Raw genomic sequence first — 22,310 nt, 5'->3', positions numbered from 1 at the left:
GCTTAAAATGCTGACAGAAAATGTCATGATAATCAAACATAAATCACATTGCATTACACCCAAAACATACGGAGTGTTTACATGGACAATGCCTTCTCAACTTAGGTTCCAAGTCATGTTTGGCATTTGTTCCACTTACTTGGGCCAAGCTCAAGCTCCTCACTTCATCTTTTCTATCCAGTCTCCTTTGATCAACTCTTGTTCTCTTCCAAGTTCAATGATATTAGATCTGCAAGGCTTAGGAAGAATGTTTCATATCCTACAAGGTGCTTCCTTCCTTATTGTTAATACCTTAATTCTTTGAAGAATTAAGACATCTTCCTCCTCCTATGACTGAAGTGAAGAAGGCATCAGCATCATCATCATCATCATCATCATCATCATCATCATCATCATCATCATCCCCACCACCAATAACAACAACAATAACAACCAATGATAATCATCATATGCAGCTCTCATAGTAATGAAAATTCTTTTCATTTTTACCTCAGAAATGTGGAATACGTTGTTGGCTTTAACCAACAATTCTCTTGACAACGATGAAGGTGAAATTCAAGGATGCCTTCATCATGCTCAGTGTTATGATTTTATATTGAGGGTGAGTCAGCTAAGATGTTCATTTGAAATAACTCAAAAACCATTTAAAATGTTGAAAATCTGCTTTTACTTTTAGTAATGCTACCAAGGGAACCAAAACACTAGCCTGCGAATTTAAACTTTCTGATCATTGCATTATGTTCAAATAGTGATCTTTTGTACTTCAGGCATGTTGAATCCAGAAATGAAGTCAGTTTTCCTGTATCACATCAAGTTTCTTTGCAAAATTGAAATAAATGAGTTAGACTCTCATACACTATTACCACATGTAAGAAATACTGTTTTTTATTATTTTTTATTCGTATGAACACACTTGCATTACACTGTTATATTTATGAGCATAATAACTGCATACATAGAGCCAAATGGTCTGACATAATTCGTAAGCTTGATAACATGTTGCGGATTTGCAAGTTCTCATTTTCAATTGTGTATCTTTTCTTATTTTAAGAAACTTTGTTTTGATGCTCCCCCCCCCCCCCCCCTTTTTTTTTTTTGTGAGGTGTAGTTGGATTGTCTCTCTTCAGTAACCAGTAATAATTTGCCAGCATGTTTTGCTTTCATTTCCCTTCATATGTGCAATAAATTTCCTTTAGATCCTGATGAAATCTTTCTCCTTGCTCTTTGTTCAGTTTTCCTAGTTTCTCAGGACATACCGTATTTAAGCGAATAATCCTTGCTGCCAAATAATCACTGCACCGTACTTTTAGGAAGGCTTATTTTGAAAAAATGAACTAAAATTCCTTCCATCAAAAGAGTAACGTAGGTATAAACAAATATTTCATATCACTCCGCGAGGTCCACGTGGTCTTTACGCAAATATGAACATGTAAATTTACAGATACAGCTGTTTTGCTTGAACATATTTGAAGTTCTGCTTCTCCGCGTACTGCCTGTTACGTGATATTGTGGTGTTTCTCAAAACGCTGAATACAAAAGAATTACAATTTCACTCGAACTTTTCAACTATGGAACACACTGTCGACACACGAAAGTGAAAGTGCGGAAAGTTACCCCTGCAAGTTCTGGAAGACGCATTCTATCGTGACATGGAGATATTTTAAATTTAAATTACTCTGTAAAGTACTATTTTTTTAAAATGTAAAGGCAGTTTTAAATTAAAAGTCTAAATTGTTTTCCGTTTAAATATGTCAAATGGGGGCAGTTTCCTTCCATCTGCAGTTACACAAAGCATCGAAAACTCTGTGAGCAGGAGTGTGTTACCAACTTTGACGCAAATAAAACCCTTACCCAAACTTTATGCATCAAATTTTTTTAAAAATATGCAGGGATTATTTGCGTAAATACTAGTGCAAATGTGAGTGTAATGTGCACCTTTAAGCTCCTATTACAACCTAAATCTTGAAAAGAAACAAGTATTCTGTCCACAATTTGTTTGCAGTCTGGATCCTATAATGTGTTTTGAAACTGATATGTTCGCCTTAAAACACTGGTTGAAATCTGTGTATGTAAACATTAAGATATGTGTTATTATGTGATGTGGCCTTAAGGCCCCATTTTATTTTCCTGTAATTTCTGTCTACTGGGGTTTTGAATTCTGTAAGGCTCTTGTTCTTAGTGCATATACATGGAGCGTGGATGTTCACCGTACTTTGGTACTATCTAGCAGTTAGTTGCACAACTTCTAATACAGTCACTTACAAAGTTCAAACTGCTCATGACAATGGACTGATCATCAGCTGTTTTACCTCTCTTGTAAGAGAATGCATCACGCATTTGTTGCAGCTCCGAAGTTTTCTCTAATTTTCGCGAAGGAAAGCTGTGAGATGGAACCTCTTTTGGACCCGGGGTGATCAAATCATCATTGGACAATATGCCTTGAAGTTTGTTGCATGATTTTTTTTTCTAAATTCGCATTTGTAAGTATCGTCGTCAGTCTTCCCTTGGTGGCTGGATGAAAACTTCAAGTAAGATCAACATATTACTTTGGTGAATATTGATGATTACGATTTGATTGTGTGCTAAAAACTGGAAAATCCTAAACTATTCTGAAGCTATATTACCTTCGTAAAACGAGAAATAATGGTGGACTGAAAACTGTATAAATTTATTCAAAATTGATCAGGACTTTTGGAAGTTATCATTAGAAATTAATATGGGCTTCTTTATTTCTAATTTAAGTAATAATATTTTTCGGTAACATGTATACAAATTCCCTTGGAGGATATATTTATATCGTAGTAATGAGAATGTAACTTACTCGACTCAAACGATGCTTTAAACTTTACTAACATTGGCAACCTATCCTGTAAATTCAATGTTCAAAATTGTTATTATTGTTAATATTTGTACTGCAAATTCTGGTTATTTGAGGCTGTTTAAGATGTCTATTGTATGGGTTGTTCATGTGGACGTTGTTTTCATAACTGAATTATCTCGGGAAGTCTATTTTCTTATTACGTTGATTTGATGGCGGTTTAAGTTACTTGATTTTCTTGTTAATTTATATTTTATTCTTAAATACCACCAAAGATTAATTTAAATGAATGAGTTGAAAATCATTTATTGTGGCTAGCTTCAGTCATGATATGGGACGCCATGTTCTTTTCCTGACGTCACGTGATCTTGTTGCAATGGCAGCTACTAATAACATTTTGGGGGTGTGTCCTATTGTTTGTGGGGTTCACATATGACATTCGACCATTGAGACTAAGTTCAACAGTTCTGATGCTAATGGATTTGCTTGATTTGGTGGATGCCTGGATCTGAAAAGTGCTATTTGATTTTAATTGAATTGCTCTTTTGAATAGTATTAATTTTTGGAGCATTACTTACATTTGATAGTCAATTTAATATGAACATTCTTACCCTATTCTGGTGTTGCATTATATATGCATGTTTGTGTGTTCAACTTATCCTTCACATATTCTTATTTGATGGCATAATATTCATCCATCTTATTTTCTTAATGGTATTGGAGCAAGTCACACAGAGACCATTTTTGACTCTAGTAATTCATTTGAATCAATTCAATTGAATCAATTTTGAATCTGTAATAAGTTCTTTTAATTTCTTAATTATCTTAATTTATTTGTTTTTTAAACCAATTTAAGCTGAAGATTTAAAAATCACAATTTTTTATTTGATAATTACCTAAGATATTGACTGACACTTTTAAATTAATTATTTTCTCCGAATTAAAGTTTGTATACTTTACCTTAAACTAGTGTTCTCATTTCAGTCAGTAATTTTGCTTCCTAATGTTTTAACTTAATCCCCCTGACCTTTTTGGGCCTAGTTTATTGTGTTGTTCTTTTTTTTTTTTTTTTTTTTTTTTTTTTTTTTTTTTTTTTTTTTTTTTGCTAGTTGCTTTACGTCGCACAGACACAGATAGGTCTTATGGCAACAATGGGACAGGGAAGAGCTAGGAGTGGGAAGGAAGCGGCCATGGCCTTAATTAATGTACAGCCCCAGCATTTGCCTGGTGTGAAAATGGGAAACCACAGAAAACCATTTTCAGGGCTGCCGACATTGGGGTTCAAATCTACTATCTCCCAAATACTGGATACTGTTAGAATTCTCATGTTTTGGTCCGTATTGAAATGTTCAATGAAGTCAAATAAACATTAAAATCTATTTATTCCACCTATTCAATACATAAATAGAGATTTTAATTAAGAAATTAAATCTTGAATAAAATTATAGGGACATGTTTCGCCCTCTGAATAGGTGGAATAAATAAATTTTAATATTTATTTGACTTCATTTTACTGGATACTGGCCGCACTTAAGCGACTTCAGCTATCGAGCTCGGTATTGTTTTGTTCATTTTCATGACATTTTATTGGGACCGACTTAAGGTAAGTGTGCTTCCATTCTTTCTTGTTTCATAGTGAATTTTGTTTATTTGCATGTCCCATGTTGTGCAACATCTATCGCTTGTGAATATCCTGAAGGTACATGATAATCCTTTGTATTACCAAGGAAGTTTCTGACTACATCCCAGAATACTTTCCATGCTGAACAATCTGCTACACATATAGCGTTTTCAAAATCAGTATCAGAAAGAAGTTTTCTGATATCTGGACTCTTTGACTTTGGCATTACTGATGCCTGGGATTCGATTAAATAGAATCTGGAGGCATTCACCTTCATTATTTATAGCCTCAACAAATTGTTTCATAAGCCTTAGTTTGAAATGCAGCAGAGGTAACAGTATGTTGGACTTGTTAACAAGACTTTTTTTGTTTTGTTTTATGTTTTCCATGCCAATAATCCACTGTCTACGTGGCGGCCAATCCTTTTGAATCTAGTATTGTGACCTTGCTCGATTGTCCCACTTACAAAAAAAAAAAAAAAAAAAAAAAAAAAAAAAAAAAAAAAAAAAAAAAAAAAAAAAAAAACAAGGATGTTTTGTGGAACTTGCTTGTAGACCTGTCAGTATACCTATCACTTTAAAGACACCACACACTTGCTCTTTCAAAATGTTTAAGACTATCAACTCGCCCCCCGTGTGTGAGGTTTGGTCAGTGATATGGTTTTTGTCAGCAAGGACCGCTCCGGTCGCCCTTCTTTGATTACAGACAATTTGGTGGCTTCAGTTGAAGCGAAGATTCATGAGAACAGGCGCTTCACAATAACAGGTCTCTCAAACGAATTTCCTGGCGTGTCGAGATCAGTGCTTTACAACATTGTTTCTGAACATCTAAAATTTAGGAAACTGTGCTCCCGTTGGGTCCCGAAACTCCTAACAGAGGACCACAAAAACAAAAAAATTGAGTGTGCGATGAAGTTCTTGACTCATTATGACGAAGAAGCTGACGGCTTTTTGAGTCAGATTGTAACTGGAGACGAAACATGGGATTCACATATCATGTCCGAATTGAAGCAACAGAGCATGGAATGGAGACACACACACTCGCCTGTAAAGGTGAAGGCCAAACAGACTCTGTCCCAGCGCAAAATCATGGCGTTGGTGTTTTGTTGGTCGACTTCATGCAACAAGGAACCACTATCAATGTAGAAGCATTCTGCCAAACCCTGAGAAAGCTACGCAGAGCGATTCAAAACAAAAGACACGGCATGCTGACAAAGGGAATTGTCCTTCTCCATGACAATGCAAGACCTCACACTGCAGGTCAGACCCGCGATTTATAGGACAGTTTTGGCTGGGAAGTTTTAGACCACCCACCCTACAGTCCTGATCTTGCGTCGAGCGATTACCATCTGTTCCTCCACCTCAAACATCACCTCAGTGGCAATCATTACAATGATGACGACAACGTGAAAACAGCCGTGAACTCTTGGTTATCGGAGCAGGTGGCAAGTTTCTATGAAGAGGGTATTTTAAAATTGGTTACGAGGTATGATAAGTGTTTGAACAAACTTGGCAACTATGTTGAAAAATAGAGTGAAGTATGTACTTTCTGAAAATAACTTTACTTTTTTTAAATAACCTTTCGTTGTGTACTTATTTTCAAACGGACCTTACTTAAAAAACACGCCTCGTATGTCGTCCATGGTGCCAACATATTCCTTTCACGGAGTCTAGACCCAAGTACCTTGAAGATTCCTTTGTAAGACCAAGATCACGAATTAAGCCATTTAATGCATCTGGCTCAAAAAGTTTGGGGACTTTCCCAGTAACTTCTGGTGAAAAATCACAGTCAAAGGTAGCACCGGCCATTTCTGCCTCATCCTCATGTGAGGAGCCATCATTTAATTGCTCCGGACGCTGCATTGCATTGCGGATGAAATATTGCTTGGATACACAATCTTACTTTTGTTCCTGCTGTTAAAACCCTTCACATTCACTGAACAGAAAAAACGTGAGAACTGTGGTCTGCAGGTTGTCGTCACACCACTGGTATTTCAAATCGCAGTGCTGTTTGCTCACCATTCACCCATCGTAACTGCTCTACACAGGTCCTATAAACTAGGTGCCCACGGCTTGTCTTGGTCTCCCAGTTTGATGCCCAAATATACACAGTAGGCCTCTCTGACAAACTTTGTTATACTGTGCCGCTGTTTTATCCGCACGAAACTTCCATACACACTGCAGGATATATCTGGACTATTCATGCAGCCACAATGTGACATGTTGATGAAAGTTCAATATAAAGATTAACACAGTATGTCACTTACATACAGGACACTACCTATTCTCATTAGCAAGCGAAGTATGACCCAGACTAAAGCGCAGAAGGCACTCCAACAGAATGGTGCTAATCAGCAAAACCTGCTTGTTATACAGTGTTGTCAACTCTAAGCTGTAAGTGTGATGATACACTGTTGCCAGATGGCAATAATTCAGAAAACTTATTCAAGGCAACACTTCTAACGAAGTAATGTATGCATAGGTGTTTGTGCATAATGAAGAAATATCAGATTTTTAAAGAAATGTGATGTGATAAGGGAAATATAACACTGGATCCTGTTTCAGGATGCAAAAGCCAACCTAAAAATCAATGCAGAATGGCGGCAATGAAACCATCACATGCAGTGAATCGAACTTCAAATATTTTCCAAAAGAATCAATATTTGCCGAGATAAAGAACTGACTTAGTCTTTTTACGTGGCCTTAGTGGGTTTTCTAATTAGACAACTTTCTACATAAATGTAACATGCAAGCTAACTATTTCTGTGGCCAGTGAGAAGAATCCTTGATAAACAAATCAAATGATGGTTTTGAATTGAGGCAACCTACGAAAATAAGCAGATTTACATTCCCGTTATCAACTTTCACAATTGTTCATAAAATTGCCATCCAACTTCTTATTTTCAGTTCCTAAAATCTGGTCTCTTCTCTTTATGGCGGGTACTTTCTAATATTTTATTTGTTTAATTATTTTAGTCTCTAATGATCTATTGTATATGAAAGGTGGTAAAATAGCTGATATAGACTGAATTATTGTCACCACACCACAGGGAGGAGCTAGTGGTTCAAAGAAGGTACTGCTAATTGTTATACTTTAACTTTCAACCATAAGTTCAACATAGGTTACTTTCTCTTTTATCGTATGAGGACTGGGGCAGAAGTTATGGCAACTATTTTTTTTTTCTTGTAGATATATGAACGAATCACGAACATATATGTATCGTGTGGAAGTTCTGCAGGCATAGTGTGTATGCAGAACAACAGATGGCTCTGTGATAGCTGGTAGTAGCGCAGCGAGGGCTGTGAAATCAATCAGTTGGTGAGTGTAGTGCGAGATGGAAGTAACCCGTGTTGAGCAGCGCGCTTACATCAAAATAGCCATTCTCCGAGGGAGAAATGCAATGGAATGTCACAGTGAATTAGTGGAAGCCCTTGGGAATAATGCCCTACCATACCCTACAGTAGCACGGTGGGTAGGTAAGTTTCAGCAAGGACGTGTGTCAACCAGTGATGAGCAACGTTCGGGACGACCTGTCAGTGTGCAGACCGATGTGGCATGTGCCGTCATCGAGCAGCTCCTGGATGAAGACAGACAATGGATGCTACTGGAGTTAGAGACGGCAAGTGGCATAGAGAAACGCACCGTCCACAGAATATTGCGAAATGAGCTGCAACTGCACAAAATCGCATCACGGTGGGTACCGCATGCACTGACGGAAGTTCAAAGGTGGGTGCACTATGCAATATGCTCCGACCACCTTGCACGCTGGCAACAGGACGGCGATCAATTCTTGTCACGAATAATCGCCATCGATGAATTTTGGGCCAGGGCATACAAACCAGAACTGAAACATCAGTCCGCGGAGTGGCGATATGCTGGATCACTAAGGAGGCATAAGGTCTGTCAGAATCCTTCCCCAGTCAAATTGATGGTGATCGCCACGAATTACGCCAGGGGTGTCATTGTTTGCCACTTTGTTCCACATGGCAGAACAGTGACCGCACAGTACTACAGGGACTTCCTGGTGCGACAGGTACGACGTGGCATTCAGGATAAACGTCCGGATCTTGTGGACCGTGCAATAATCCTGCACGACAATGCAAAACCACATAAAGCAGGGTGTGTAGGGCAGCTACTGCGACGTTGGGGATGGGAAGAATTGGAGCACCTACCGTACTCTCCCAACATTTCGCCCTGTGACTTTGATCTCATTCGAAATATTAAGGAACCACTATGTGGTAGGGGGTTTGCAACACAAGAGGACACTGCTAAAGCTGTGCACCAACAGGTGACCCGATTCACACATGGTGCAGCAAATGCTGAGGCAGATGGTATTCAGCGCCTCCCACATCGTTGGCAGCGTGTGGTGTCAGTAGCAGGGTACTACTTTGAGGGTCTTTAGGCCCAGGTTTGTCATGTCAACTTTATGTGTACTGTGTTGTCATTCTTTTGCACCGAGAAGGCCATATTGCCCTGTATACTACCATAATAAATTAGTGCGTTATGATATTTTGGTGCTATTCATTGTCCACACATGCAGTTAACACCTTGTCCTTTCGTCTGTATATGTCATATTTTCCAACCGGATGGTATCTTCAAGAAAAAAAAAAAAAGTTACCATGACTTTTGCCCCAACCCTCGTATTTTACCCTGATTTAGAAGTATACAGAAAAAAGTTAATCATCCTGGTGAGCAAAGTCACTCAACATGCAATGTAACTAAAACACCCCTTTTGATTTGTATTTCTCAGTCTCACATCTCTGGTTTACAAACTAAATCTTCTGAAACAAAACAAAAACAAAAAAAAACAAAAAAAAACAAAAACAAAAAAAAAAAAAAAAAGTGGGAAACTCACTGTGTTGATTGATGAGCATTCGAATACTGATGCGAGACATGTAGAAGCGATCCAAGAAGTACTGGATACTGTTCTCTGTTGCCTGGTCCACTTCGTGCGACTCTTTCAGCTCAAGAACTCCTTGTGCCATTGTTTGTACTACATCAGTGTGTCGATTACGGATCTTCACTAATGCCTGACAAAATCTACAAAACAAAGAAATTTTCACACCTCAATACACTTCCTTCAGAGTTTGAAAATTACAATGAAAGAGCCACACATTATAACCTACCTCAAAGCTTTTCTCTCTCACATAGCAGAAACAATTAGAAGGGTTTTGGTGTGAACATTTTATGTATGCTAAAACAAGACATTAAAAATATGGTACCAATTTTGTTTAAGAAGAAGTTCTGTGAAGAATTGAATACCTGGCATTTCTTGCTCTCTGACAATATTTCTATAGAGTAAATACTGTATTCTTAAAAACAGGAATCTAAGGACAAAGATAAGAATACACACAAAGGATGAACACAATGTTTCTGCAATATATGACATATAAATTTTGTGACATGGTTCACAACCAGATATCAATCCGATACCAGGTTTTGGTGAGTATGATGCAACAATGAACAATAGCGCATCAAATTTTTAGACACCATGCTCTCTATAGCTCATTTCATGTTAAGAAAACAGTATTGCTCTGAGACACCCATTATTCCTCGTTATTAAGGGATATTATACTGTATTTTGTAATGTATTAAAAAGACAAATAAAAAGGATGAGGCATTTTTGCCTTGAGTTATTAAAATAACTAAATAACATTTTCTTTTTCATATATATATTCGTAGGGAGAGAGCACAATGGCAGGAACAGCCATCGCTTTGTTGCCTTCCTTCATTTCCCTTCTGTGTTGCTCTGGTACAAACATCGTGTAGTTCCTTACTATGTGAACCGCCGGCAGCTCACTTCTGTAGTGAAGTCGTCTACAGTATTTATTCGCTGTGTGTGTGTATTTTTAGGCTTTAAATCAGTGAGTACTTGTCTTGTGTTGAGTGAGAGTTGGTTGTATATTGCATACTATTTGTGTGTGTTCTATTATTTTCGTACTGTACAGAAGTTGTTACTGAAAATTTTGGTGTTGTGGTATGCAGCAATACGTCATGGCATAACTTGTACAGATAAAAAAAATTGCTGTGTGTGTTTATTTGCACTTGGTTTTGTTAGTTAGCTGTTCTTTCTTAAGCACATTTTAATACCACTTCATTTAATTTTTACTATTGTTTATGTGAGTGATACAACAGTACATGTAGTACACCATGTTGCCTGGAGAAATGTATTAAATGCAATTAAATGAATCCCTCATCTCTCGAACCCATAAAAAATGTGTTTCTATTTTCTGCCCCAATTTGCCTTACACTGCAATGCTGAGATATTTTTATGTGCCGTAGTTTACCTCTGATTCCGTACAAACCAAAAATAGCCCCTGTAAACCTCCTGTCCCCTTTAGTACATAAAAGTAAATTGTAGCTTTGTTTCTTCCTTTATCTTTAACTTAAATACTGAATTTCACAAACTTATGTGCCGCAGTTTTCCTGTGATGGTGTTGAGAAGAGCCGTTCGATATAGCAACGCTGTTGTCATAAGAGTAATACTGTTTTCATAACATGGAATGAACTATAGTGTGATTTTCTGTCACCTTTCAGGCACCAACAAGGGTGAAGCATTACAACATCCCAGAACAAGCTAGAATCCAGCAGCAGTAGTAGTAGATTTGAATTTCACTGGTAGAGAAAATAGCCCAGTTTAAACTGTGTATTGCTATTGCCAAATCTACTGACTCAGGGTTTCCCGCCTCACACTCTTGCCTGATGCATCACTTCTTGGTGGGGGGGAGTTACACTATCACAATGCTATGAATTTCTGGGTACATTTTTCATGTTTAAACTGTTCCAATCCTTGGTGAATTGCTCAGAGCTCCTAGAAAAAATATACTTCCATGGATTCCAAGACTCAACTACGAAAATGGTAAGATCCATAAACAAAGTGAATATTTGTGTATTTAATTGGTCTTAAGAAATTGCTTAGACTGTGTCCATAACTATTTTCCCATGCTTTCTTTTATTTAATCTGCATGACCTGTATAAGTTTTTATCGTATACTTTGTTGATTCTTTCCTATCTTTTTACCTTGTGATGTTTTGTTGTATTTTAAAATGGTACATTCCAACCTCTGGTATCTGGCCTGGTCTCTGGAGATTTTTTTAAAATGCACATGCCATATTAATATTTTTGAGCCATGATATAGTGAACTGCATTACTAAGTTGGGCTGTAGCATAAGAAAAAATGCAAGGAGAAAGGCATACTGGGATTTAAACTGATGGGAAGGTTTCTGACTCACACCCTCAACAATATCATGCACCTATTGTATTGCCTTAGTTTGTGTTAGTCAGTCATGATTGTTACAGTACAATATTTATTTTTACTGTGGTAGTGATTTTCTGGATAAAGTGATGTTGCACAGTTTATGTCATTTTAATCAGTGTTACAACTGAAGCATGGCTGGAAAGAAATTGCAGCAAGTTAAACAGGTTACGATAACTTCCTTAAAAAAAGAAAACTGAGTACAAGGAACATATACTTATGGTTTATACTGTATTTAAATACAGTGCAATGTTTGATATTAATTTGTTATGTGTAATGTTATAATCAGACTAATTACTTACAAAATAAAGCTTGGTAGAGTCTTTGTATGAATTTGGCTGTATTTTAATGGTACTTTCTGATATCTGGATTTTATTTTATCTGGACCACCCAGTGCCACATTAGCCTGGATATCAGATGTTTTACTGTATTACCATTAACAAAGTATTATTACCTTGCTCACTGGATATCGTGAAAAACATCAATGGACTGAATGCATGCAAATTAAAAGTTTGTTTATTTCATCTCTCAATTTACAAAAGAACTCCCAACAAAATGAACCATGGAATGAAGAAAGCAATTTTCCCACAATAAATTATATTTATATAATCACTTGTTGCTATTTCTTGACGGATACAGTAATTCTGCATCTGTCTCTTGGCATAGGTGTGAGCAAAATGTACCTTCCTCCGAAGGCTCGGTCTTATTTATGGCTGTGAGAATATGGAAGCTGCAGAGGTCAGGTGGTGATGCATAACAATATTCACAGCATGAGTCGTGCTACTTGTAGGGCAAGTTGTGCTGCAATAGCACTTTCTGACCTAGTCAATATGGAAAACAAAAACTTTATATTTAAAGTAGTGGAAAAAAAAAAAAAGAAGAAAAGTGTGGTGAATAATTAAATAAAAGGTGAAGAGTTAATTTAAAATGAAATATATGTGACTCAGTTGACACTGTGTACTGAAAACTGTAGAACAAAAGAACATTCCAGCAGGTCAGCTGTTAACTGTGGGAAAGGGAGAAGAGGAAATTGTGGGAGGGAGAACTTATCTGAAAATTTATGAAAGATGGGATGAGTTGTAACTTCCTTATGTTTTATCAAGAAGGATTTTTAATACCTCAAAAATAATTTTAGTCTGTTCAGAAATCTAATTTAAATTGAAACTGACAGTGTATTTCAGTTTTCATTTTTCTAATTGTCAATTTAAAATAATTTCCACACGACTATTATTTTTGGATGTATCTTACTAATTGATATCTATAACCACTGTCACACTTCTTAAGTCATTTCTTTATCAAGACTTTAAGAACGAGTGCCATTATATGTTCCTCTATGTAATGTTTCTTTGGTTATGTTTTTAATAATACTGTTACGGGGTTACCCGTGGAGCAGAAAGAGGTGAAAGAAGGTGCGGGCTTGAATGGGTCTAACTACAATATCAAAATTAATTTAAAATTTGAACTGAAGGTTATATTTCTTCAAAAAACAACAAAATAACAAAATATCAGGTACAAGACTAGGAAAATCCAAGATTCAGAACTTCTAACAAGTTTGGGCTTCAAGCCTCTATTTTACAATGTCAGATATACCAGATCCAGTTTACACCATTTAAGTTAAAAATTAGGAACCATTAAGTCAGGGGCAGAAGTCCCCTAAATCGAGAGCACTTGCTCCCTAAATACAATACCTGGCCTTTCAGAGGCACTCTTTACAATAATCAAAACCTGGAAAAAAAGAGCAAACAGGCTCTCCAACGTTCATTCAATATTAATTGCCCGCGTAAGACAACATTACACACAATTCTAACACTCACTGGCCTTCCATGGCCCAACTTACAAATTGAATCAGGGGTAACTAGTACCCAACCTATAGGGCCTTTGTGAAATAAGAATAACAGGTTAAGTAAATGGCCCGAAACACAACCTGAAAGGAGGCGAACACTGTGCTCCAGATAATGAAATATTAAAACCTATAGAGCTCTCGGCCGATGAAGCAGGGGCTATTCCCAAACTACTGAGGTGGCTCGCACGGAAATTATTTTAACACATTGCAGGAAGAGAACAGTTACGAAAACAGTCACCTCAAACCAAGATGAAGGGGATCTCAAGAGGGTAGCTCAATCTCTATCCCCGATTTACAGTAAAGCTTTATGAAGTTTTACATTAGCCCGAAGAAAATTTACATTTTAGGAAAGTCGGTTACATCGTTAAAAATTCGGACCTTTCCCCTCGGGTTAAGCTGCGGAGGAAGCTACAACAAAAAGATGTAATTTATGTGGCCATTACCTTAAAGATGTTCTGCTGCCGACAAAAGAGGCTGCCCGCCTCCTGCTTAACACACACTCAAGATAGACGACGATCAATTGGCCAAGAAACGTGAAAAGCCGCAGTTTATAAACCCTTAGGGAAGGTTCGAGATCATTCAAGACTAAACCAGCCACACCCTCTCAATTTAATTGGTCAATCTCAAAGTTACACTCAGAATCGAACAAGAAGCCTGTGATAGGTTGAAAATTAATTACAGAAATTTTTCATTGGCCAGATTCAAAACTGGCGGAAAGAAAAAGGAAATATTGCCAACCCAAAAATAAATCGTCAATCAGTTACAAAAACCTAGAAATACAAAACTTCTTTAAATTATAACTTCTTACACCTCGCACCAGGGTGCATGATCATAGTTTTTTGGTGGTGTCATCTATGGAAGAATGTCCAAACTTCTTGATGAATGGCAAACAAAACAAGGAGAAATTCACTCAGTTTAGGAATTACTTAATTTTTCAGTGGTGACATCTTCTGATTAAAGTTCCAACTTGTTGTGTTATTAGTTTCCCTGTTTGACCAATAGAGGAGTTCATTTAGGCGCTGATTTTGAATGTGCGACGTTGAGGTGTACCTCCCGGTGCAAATACAATAAGATATTTCAAGATTACCTTTTCACAGGATGTTTAATGTTAATTTTAAGGTGTTTTATTAATTTTATATTTTATTTTTAAGGCTGAAGACTGAATATGTACCTACTGTGTGATTTTTCTTATTAAAGTTTCTTTTAATAATACTTTGTTGACAGTAATACCATTGTACAACACAATAGAGAAAAATACACAAAACAAGCTAAAAAGAAATTAAAGTGTCAGAAGAGTATAAGAAGAAAATATTTTTTTAATGTACAAATATATACTGGTATATATAGAGGTTATAGTACAAGTAAGTACAGGAAAGTAATAATCGCTTCTGGAGATAGTGTAAGCGATTTCTAAATGTTGACAACGAGTAATTAAACACATCAATATCAACATTGTTTAGCTATCTCAACATTTAGGAGTTGTGGGCAATTCACCAAAGAATGGAACAATTTAAAAATGAAAATACCCAGGAATTCACAATGTTGTGACTGACTATGGAGATTTAATAACTGTTATAGGACTGTATAATGAACATCATATGGAAAGCCTACTCTAAATGAATATAAACAAATCTAATCTACGGATAGAGGTCGGATGGGTAGGGTTCCATACAGGTGCAAGTATAGGGCATATCATGTATACATACAGCAAACGATAGGTTGCTAAGTTGGAAAATTCTCCAGAATATCTAGTAATGCAACCCAGTCTTTGTAATGACTTCTTAAAAATATTTCCAATATAGTATGTTCAAGCAATGATACATTGTAGCTGAATAAACCACCAAGGTCATTAACTTGTGAACCGAGAGATAGAATATTATTACTAAATTTATACTGATATCATTATTTTCTTCTTGTTTAAAAAAATATATAATTTTAAATTTTTTCATAATTAAGTTTCAACCCATTTTGCATACATTACTTTTTTAGATGATGTAAACCTTGTTGATGTTTCAAATAATCAAGTGGAAAATTAATTTTCATAATAATTTTTATATCATCAGCAAATAAAAGCAATTCTGAAATTCCTAAGTATATTTTAATGCAATTTATGTAGAGAGTAAAATGTAACGGAGCAAAGTGAGATGCTTGAGGAACTCCACTGGTAACAATAATAGGCACAGGAAAACAATTCCATATTTTAACATTCGTATGCAATTTTTAACATATGATTCAAACCAGGAGAGGAAAGGCCCATTAATTCCATCACCTGTTAGTTTTTGCAGCAAGATATTGTGACCAACAGTGTTGAAAGCTTTTGAAAGCCTGTACAAATGCAGACCACCTGAAGAAACTCGCTACCATGGTGTTACCTGATTGTTCCGAGTTGGTTTCCAATAACTCTACAGAAAAACTCAGACCTTACACCCCACTATCCTACAGAGAAAGAGTCTTCCATGCACTACATGAATTAGCTCATTCCAGCATCAAAGGTACAGTGGATTTAATATGACAGCGCTTTGTTTGGCCTTCATCGAAACAAGATGTAAAACTGAAACCTGTCTTCCTTGTCAAAGAGCAAAAGTGTGGGAACACACAAATAGTACTATTGGAACCTTCAATCAAGTCAACAACCGCTTCTCCCACATCCATGTGGACTTTGTAGGACCACTTCCTTATTCTCAAGGCTTCATATACCTGTTGGGGCTAATGACCTTAGATGTTAGGCCTGTTTAAACCACAAGCATCATCATACCTGTTACTGATGATAGATTTACGTGTTGACCCGAAGCAATACCACTATAAGATATCACTGCAGAAACTATTACTAGCACTCTCTTGTTATCATGGACTGCACATTTTGACATCCCTAAATTCATCACCACGGACAGAGGACGACATTTTGACTGCAACTATCCACTTACCTCACAAAAGCCTTGGGTATACACCACATAAAAACTACTCCTTATCATCCTGCTTCTAATTGGAAGTTTGAACACTGGCATCGCAATGTCAAACCAGCCTTAAGAGCTCGCCTCTCAGATGACTTGGTCAACAACTTAATAGGACTCCATGCTTACATGATACCAGAATACAATAACACTCCTACAGAAATGACCTATGGTGTTACAATCAAGCTTCCAGTTGATTTATTTGATCTAACACCAATGACCTCTGACATTCCTTCTTTTGTCTTCAACATGAGGCAGCACATGGCTTCATTGAAACCAATGAACATTCGACATCACACTGCAAAATTTGGAACTTATGACATCTTCACACATATTCATCAGACAGAATGCAGTTCAGAAACCTCTTCAATCTATATATAATGGACTACACCTAGTAATCAAATGTTCTGAAAAGAACTTCACTTTGGAAACGTCTCATTGTCAGCAGTGTCCATTGACAGACTTAAACCAGCCTTCCTGCTGAATAACATGAACACTACCTGTGCAACTTTACAAATAAAAAAATTATTATTATTATTATTATTATTATTATTATTATTATTATTATTATTATTATTATTATTATTATTATTATTATTCATCCATTCCCTTTTCCAGATTCTCTCTGGGTAGGGTAGTGTACCAAAGCCCTCCACCTGACTCGATCTTTCCACCATTCTTCTTCTAGTACTTTATTGCTGTTGACTCCTTTATTTGCAATATAGACCACTACGGAGCTCCTCCATCTCATTCTAGGCTGTCCCCTAGGCCTCTTTGCAGTCTCTGTATTGATGAACGTTCTCTTTAGTATTCTCTCTCCTGGCATTCTAATCATGTGTTCAAACAATTTTAGCTTTGCTATATCAATCTCTTCTTAAAGTTTACACACTCCCACTCTTTTCCTTATTTCCTCATTTTGCATTCTATCTCATCTTGTCTTTCCCTGTATGCTCCTCAAGAACCTCATTTCAGCTGCTTGTATCTTACTTTGGTTCCACTTAGTCAACGTCCAAGCTGCTGAAGCATAGGTCAGTATAGGTTTACAATAGGACAAGTATAAAACCTTCTTGCACTTCACTGGCACATCTTTGTCCCATACAATGTCTCTCACACACTGGTAGAAACTTGCAGACTGCTGTATTCTTAAATCAATTTCTCCATCCAAATTTCCATCTTGTGACATCATGCTGCCCAAATATTTAAAAATTTTCACTACTTCAAGAGGTTAATTTCCTATTTTTAACACTCCCCTGGATCTTCTGTTACCTCTCATCATGATCAAAGTCTTGCTTTTCGCAGTACTAATCTTCATCCCAAAATCTCTTATCTCCTCATTATCAACTTGTGTCTGTACTTCCTCTTCATTATCTCCCCAAACTGCAATGTTATCAGCAAAGAACATAGACTTTGCTTGCTCGCCCATCATCTTCTCCTTAATATTATGTAGAATTCTATCCATGATAATAATGAAGAATAAGGGAGACAATACACTTCCTGTCTTAAGCCTGTCTCAACTCTGAACCATTCAGTTTGACCCACTTTGGTTCTAACGCAGATTTCGCAATTTTGATACAATGCTATTACCATATGCATTGTTTCATTCTCAATCTGTGCCTCTGTCAATATTTTCCATACCAAATTCCTTGGGACACTGTCATATGCCTTTTCAATATCTAGAAATGTTACTACCATGTCCTTTCCATATTCCCAATACATTTCCATCATTTGATGCAATGTAAATATTGGGTCAAATGTGGAACTGCCTCTTCTGAATCCATACTGATGTTCTGCCAATTTTCCCTCTACTCTGTCTCTTATCTGTCTATCCAAGATTCTTTCAAGGATATTAGCTGTATGAGGTATCAGTGTCACTCCACCGTAATTTTCACATTGCTTCCTGTCTCCTTTCTTGAAAATTGGTATAACGACCCCTTTCATCCACTCTTTTGAAACAGTCTTTTCTCTCCATATCACTCTGAAGTGTCTGTACAACAACTGTAGATCAACTGCTCCTGCTGCTATTATCATTTCTATGGTGACCTCGTCACTTCCAGTTGCCTTGCCTTGTTTCATTCTTTTAGTGGCCCACACAATCTCTGCCATGGACACCTCGTTTTCCTATCTTCTAACTTCACTAAATCTCGTTCTGCGATTTATCCTTGTACCGAGGTATTTTGCACTTTGTAAAGCTATTCAAAGTATTTTCCCCACCTCTGCAATATATCCTGCTTCTGTGTCATCACTTCCTCCTGTTCATTTTTAATGAAGTTAGCATCTTTGTCTGAGTTTTTCTTCTTTTTACCCACTGGAATGCAATCTTTTTGCTTCCGGTTGTATCTTCTTGCAGAGATTCAGTGAATTTTTGCCAGCATTTCTTTTTCTCTTCTTGAACCACATTAGAGCACTCCTTCTTGCAGTGCCTGCATTCTATTTTGTATTATGTTGTTCTGTTTCTCAGTCATCTTTTCCAAGCTTGTTTCTTCCGTTTAACTATATCTTTTACCCTGCCATTCAACCAGGGCATTTCTTGATCTTTCTTCCTTTTCCTGATACTCTTCCATAGGTCTTTTCTGCAGACTCCACCATGACTGTTTTAAAATATGCCCATTCTTCTCCGACCCTTCCAATGTCTTCCTTAGGTATACTTTGTTTTAATGTGTGTCTGGAACTCTTCATTTACTTCCTTCTCCTGCAATTTCCACACCCTTAGCCTTCTCTGCCTAATCTCAGTCATCTTTTGTATCTTTCCCATCTTTAACTTAGCTATTACAACTCTGTGATCTCCTTCAAAAGATTCACTTGGGAGGGCTGTTACATCTACCAACATTTTCCTGTTACCTTTCTCAACCAAAATGTAATCTATCAGAGTTTTTATTTTGTTATCCCAACTATAACTTGTTATCCTCTGACTGTTTTTCTTTCAAAACCATGTGTTACCAATGATCAGCTAATTTCTTCTACAAAAGTCTACCAAAACCTCTCCAGCCTTATTTCTTTTCCCATATCCAAATGGTCTTATAATCTCTTCAACTCCTTTTCTTTCCTACCTACTTGGGCATTCATGTCTCCTACGATCACAACTTGTTTGTCCTGTATATGGCCTTCCAGATATTCAAAGTATTCCTCTAAATCAATATCTGTATTTCCTGTTTGTGGAGCTTACCCTTGAATTATATCTGTAACACCAGTTTCGAGTCTCAATCTGGCCTTAATCAACCTGTCATTTACATTTTCCACCAATTCTAGGTATTCCTTTAGGTCTCTTCTAATTATGAGACCTACGCCATTTTTGGCTTCTCTTCCTCCACTATATTATAAGGTGTATCCTCTTTAGTTTCCTCTCAACTTTTCCTTTCCATTTGGTCTCACTGATTCCCAGCAATGCTATATCTTTGCCAACCATAAAATCTACAATTTCTTCCACTTTTCCTGTTAGTGCCACTACACTGATGGTCGCTATCTTGATGTATTTGGTTGCTAGTCGCCCATTTCTCACATTTCTCCCAGCATCACAAGAACTGCACGTCGCTTGTGGGTAACGCCCTAGCATTTTGCACGTCACTTGTGGGAACGCCCTAGCATTTTCCGAGGCTTCAGTACACTTATCATATAGGCTTTTATTACGATGAGTTTGCCACTCCCACAGGCATTTTAGAGCTACTGCCAGCCAAAACTTGTAGGCCACTCCTAACATGGAGAACAGATGCCTTTTGTAGCTGCTCCTCTGGAGTACAGACACTACAGTTGGTATGGGGTTTGAGTGGCATTTCCTCCACTGAGGGCCCATTTCCCTTCTATAAACACTCCTCCACCCTTAGCCGTGGGTCCTTATAGTGGGTCAGGCTATTTACCACCACCCAACACTCGGCGTGGAGACACTGGCTGTATGGTTTACTCCATTATCATAGCAGATTTAACTGACCAGATTAAAAAAAAAAAAAGTCTTGTATATTATTTGTAAAGTGATAACCATCAATACGGAATGAGATTTATTACATGCAAAACTACCTGTGCAAGTCCACGAGGATAGTGCAACCCACTCCTATGATCAACCCTCCAGACAGTCACCAGTTAACCCCGTGGAGGACACGTTCTGCCCACAAAGTGCTCTTCCCAAAGAGATTTTTCCATGTTATCACTGGGGAGGGAGTAGTATGTGGCAGCATGTGATTCAAAAACTCTATGAAGAATTTGCTATTCTTTGCCTCTTTGGCAAAGACTCATACTTTGTGCTTCATTTTGACATGAATATGTCTGATGGCTGAGGGTCATCCGAAAATTCGTGTAACGTGATGCGATAAATCTTGTGACGGAAGTTGTAGTTGTTGCAGTAGGCCTTGGTTGCCAAAGGCTGTGGATTTGTATAAAAAATAGAGTGTGCTGAAATAGAAAATGTACTGACAGTGACGTCACATTAGTCATTACCGTAGGCCTCGGTTTTTATTTATTTATTTATTTATTTATTTATTTATTTATTTATTTATTTATTTATTTATTTATTTATTTATTTATTTATTTATTTATTCTTCATTCATTCATTCATTCATTGAAAGACATATTCATAATCATAAGCTTTTTGCAAAGGGAAAAGTTTTTTTTATTTATTCTCTGAGATTTTATTCTTTTTTGTATGGAGTCCATTTTCTTTCCTTGTCATGTGTATAATGTAGTTTAAAAATAAACAGTATTTCTTGATTTAAGAAACTATAATGTCATATATGCCTAGGAAGAATAGTTTTACCTTCAAAGTGAAAATTGCAAGTAATCAAGGCTAAAGGAAAAACCAAAGGAGGAGGGAAAGATTCCAAAACCTTGGGTACGAGATATCAGATGATGGAAGGAAACTTTCTAACCTTCACAATCTGCAAACATACTATGAATAAGAACAGTAGAAAAGCACAACTTTATTCAACTAAAGTGCTGGGAGGACTGTGAGGGAGGAAAGGACTAAACAAATACACGGAAATCTTTTTTTTACAGAGTGAAACAAATTTTACTACTGAGGTGAAGTTATCTCGATGGGCAGAGGAAGTGTATAGCTCAGATATCCAAGAAATAATACATGTAACAAAACGAGAAACTGGAACTGACAATATCGGGATTCTTTATACCATTAAATTGAAATAACAAATAACGTAGTTCAACCTATTCAATACAAATAAATTAGAAATGTAGAGTTATAAGCGGAAGCGGTACCGGTTTCGACCCCAATCTGAGTCATCATCAGCCGAATAAAATGTAAAAACAATGCATAGGTAAATAAGAAATTAAAGAATGAGTCTTTCACAAAAACACTTGAAGAGGCAAAATAAGATGATGGGGATTGGCACTATGCGAATTTAAATCGTAAAATCTAGAAGAAGTAGAAAGTCAGTCACTTATATGAAGTAAGGCGCAATCTTCTGAATAGTAGCACAACACACGCAAAGTTCGGCACTGTCTCCAAATGTTTACGAGAAGAGGTGAACAGTGAAGTGAGCCAGCATGCATATATTATCAGGCGCAAAGTCACAACATAATCTAATGAATATGAAGTCCAAAATAGTGTAGAAATCGACGACGAGTCGCTTGATTGAAGCGAATTGCTAGCTCCTGAAGATCAGCCCAATAGGACTCTCCTCTTCATATTCACACAATACACTACCTCCATATAGGGTTGGCGTCAAGAAGGGCATCCGACCGTAAAACAGGGCCAAATCCACATGTGCGACGCAGTTCGCAACCACGACCCCACAGGTGTGGAAAAAGCGGTAGGAAAAGAAGACCACCAGAGGTATCTACGGCCGGTTGGAGTTCGAATTGATAGCTTGTGTCATGAGTTA

General features: G+C 37.1%; 1 protein-coding gene across 2 annotated transcripts in view; it reads right to left on the bottom strand.

The window, feature by feature from the left end:
• The window catches only part of Pdk (pyruvate dehydrogenase kinase), a 465,625-nt gene that overhangs the window by 99,855 nt on the left and 343,460 nt on the right, over positions 1–22,310 (bottom strand). For both annotated transcript variants that reach the window (XR_011018266.1, XM_068227592.1), the window contains exon 3: positions 9,295–9,479. Coding sequence is in view for 1 of the 2 variants with exons in the window: in XM_068227592.1 (XP_068083693.1) it covers positions 9,295–9,479 (185 nt within the window). In the remaining variant the exon portion in view is untranslated. The remainder of the gene's footprint in view (positions 1–9,294; positions 9,480–22,310) is intronic.

The sequence above is a fragment of the Anabrus simplex genome, chromosome 5 (genome assembly GCF_040414725.1).
Source record: "Anabrus simplex isolate iqAnaSimp1 chromosome 5, ASM4041472v1, whole genome shotgun sequence".
In the NCBI taxonomy this organism is placed as follows: Eukaryota; Metazoa; Arthropoda; class Insecta; order Orthoptera; family Tettigoniidae; genus Anabrus; species Anabrus simplex.
Note: the sequence above shows the minus strand (reverse complement) of the source record. Positions and strands in the feature narration are given on the sequence as shown.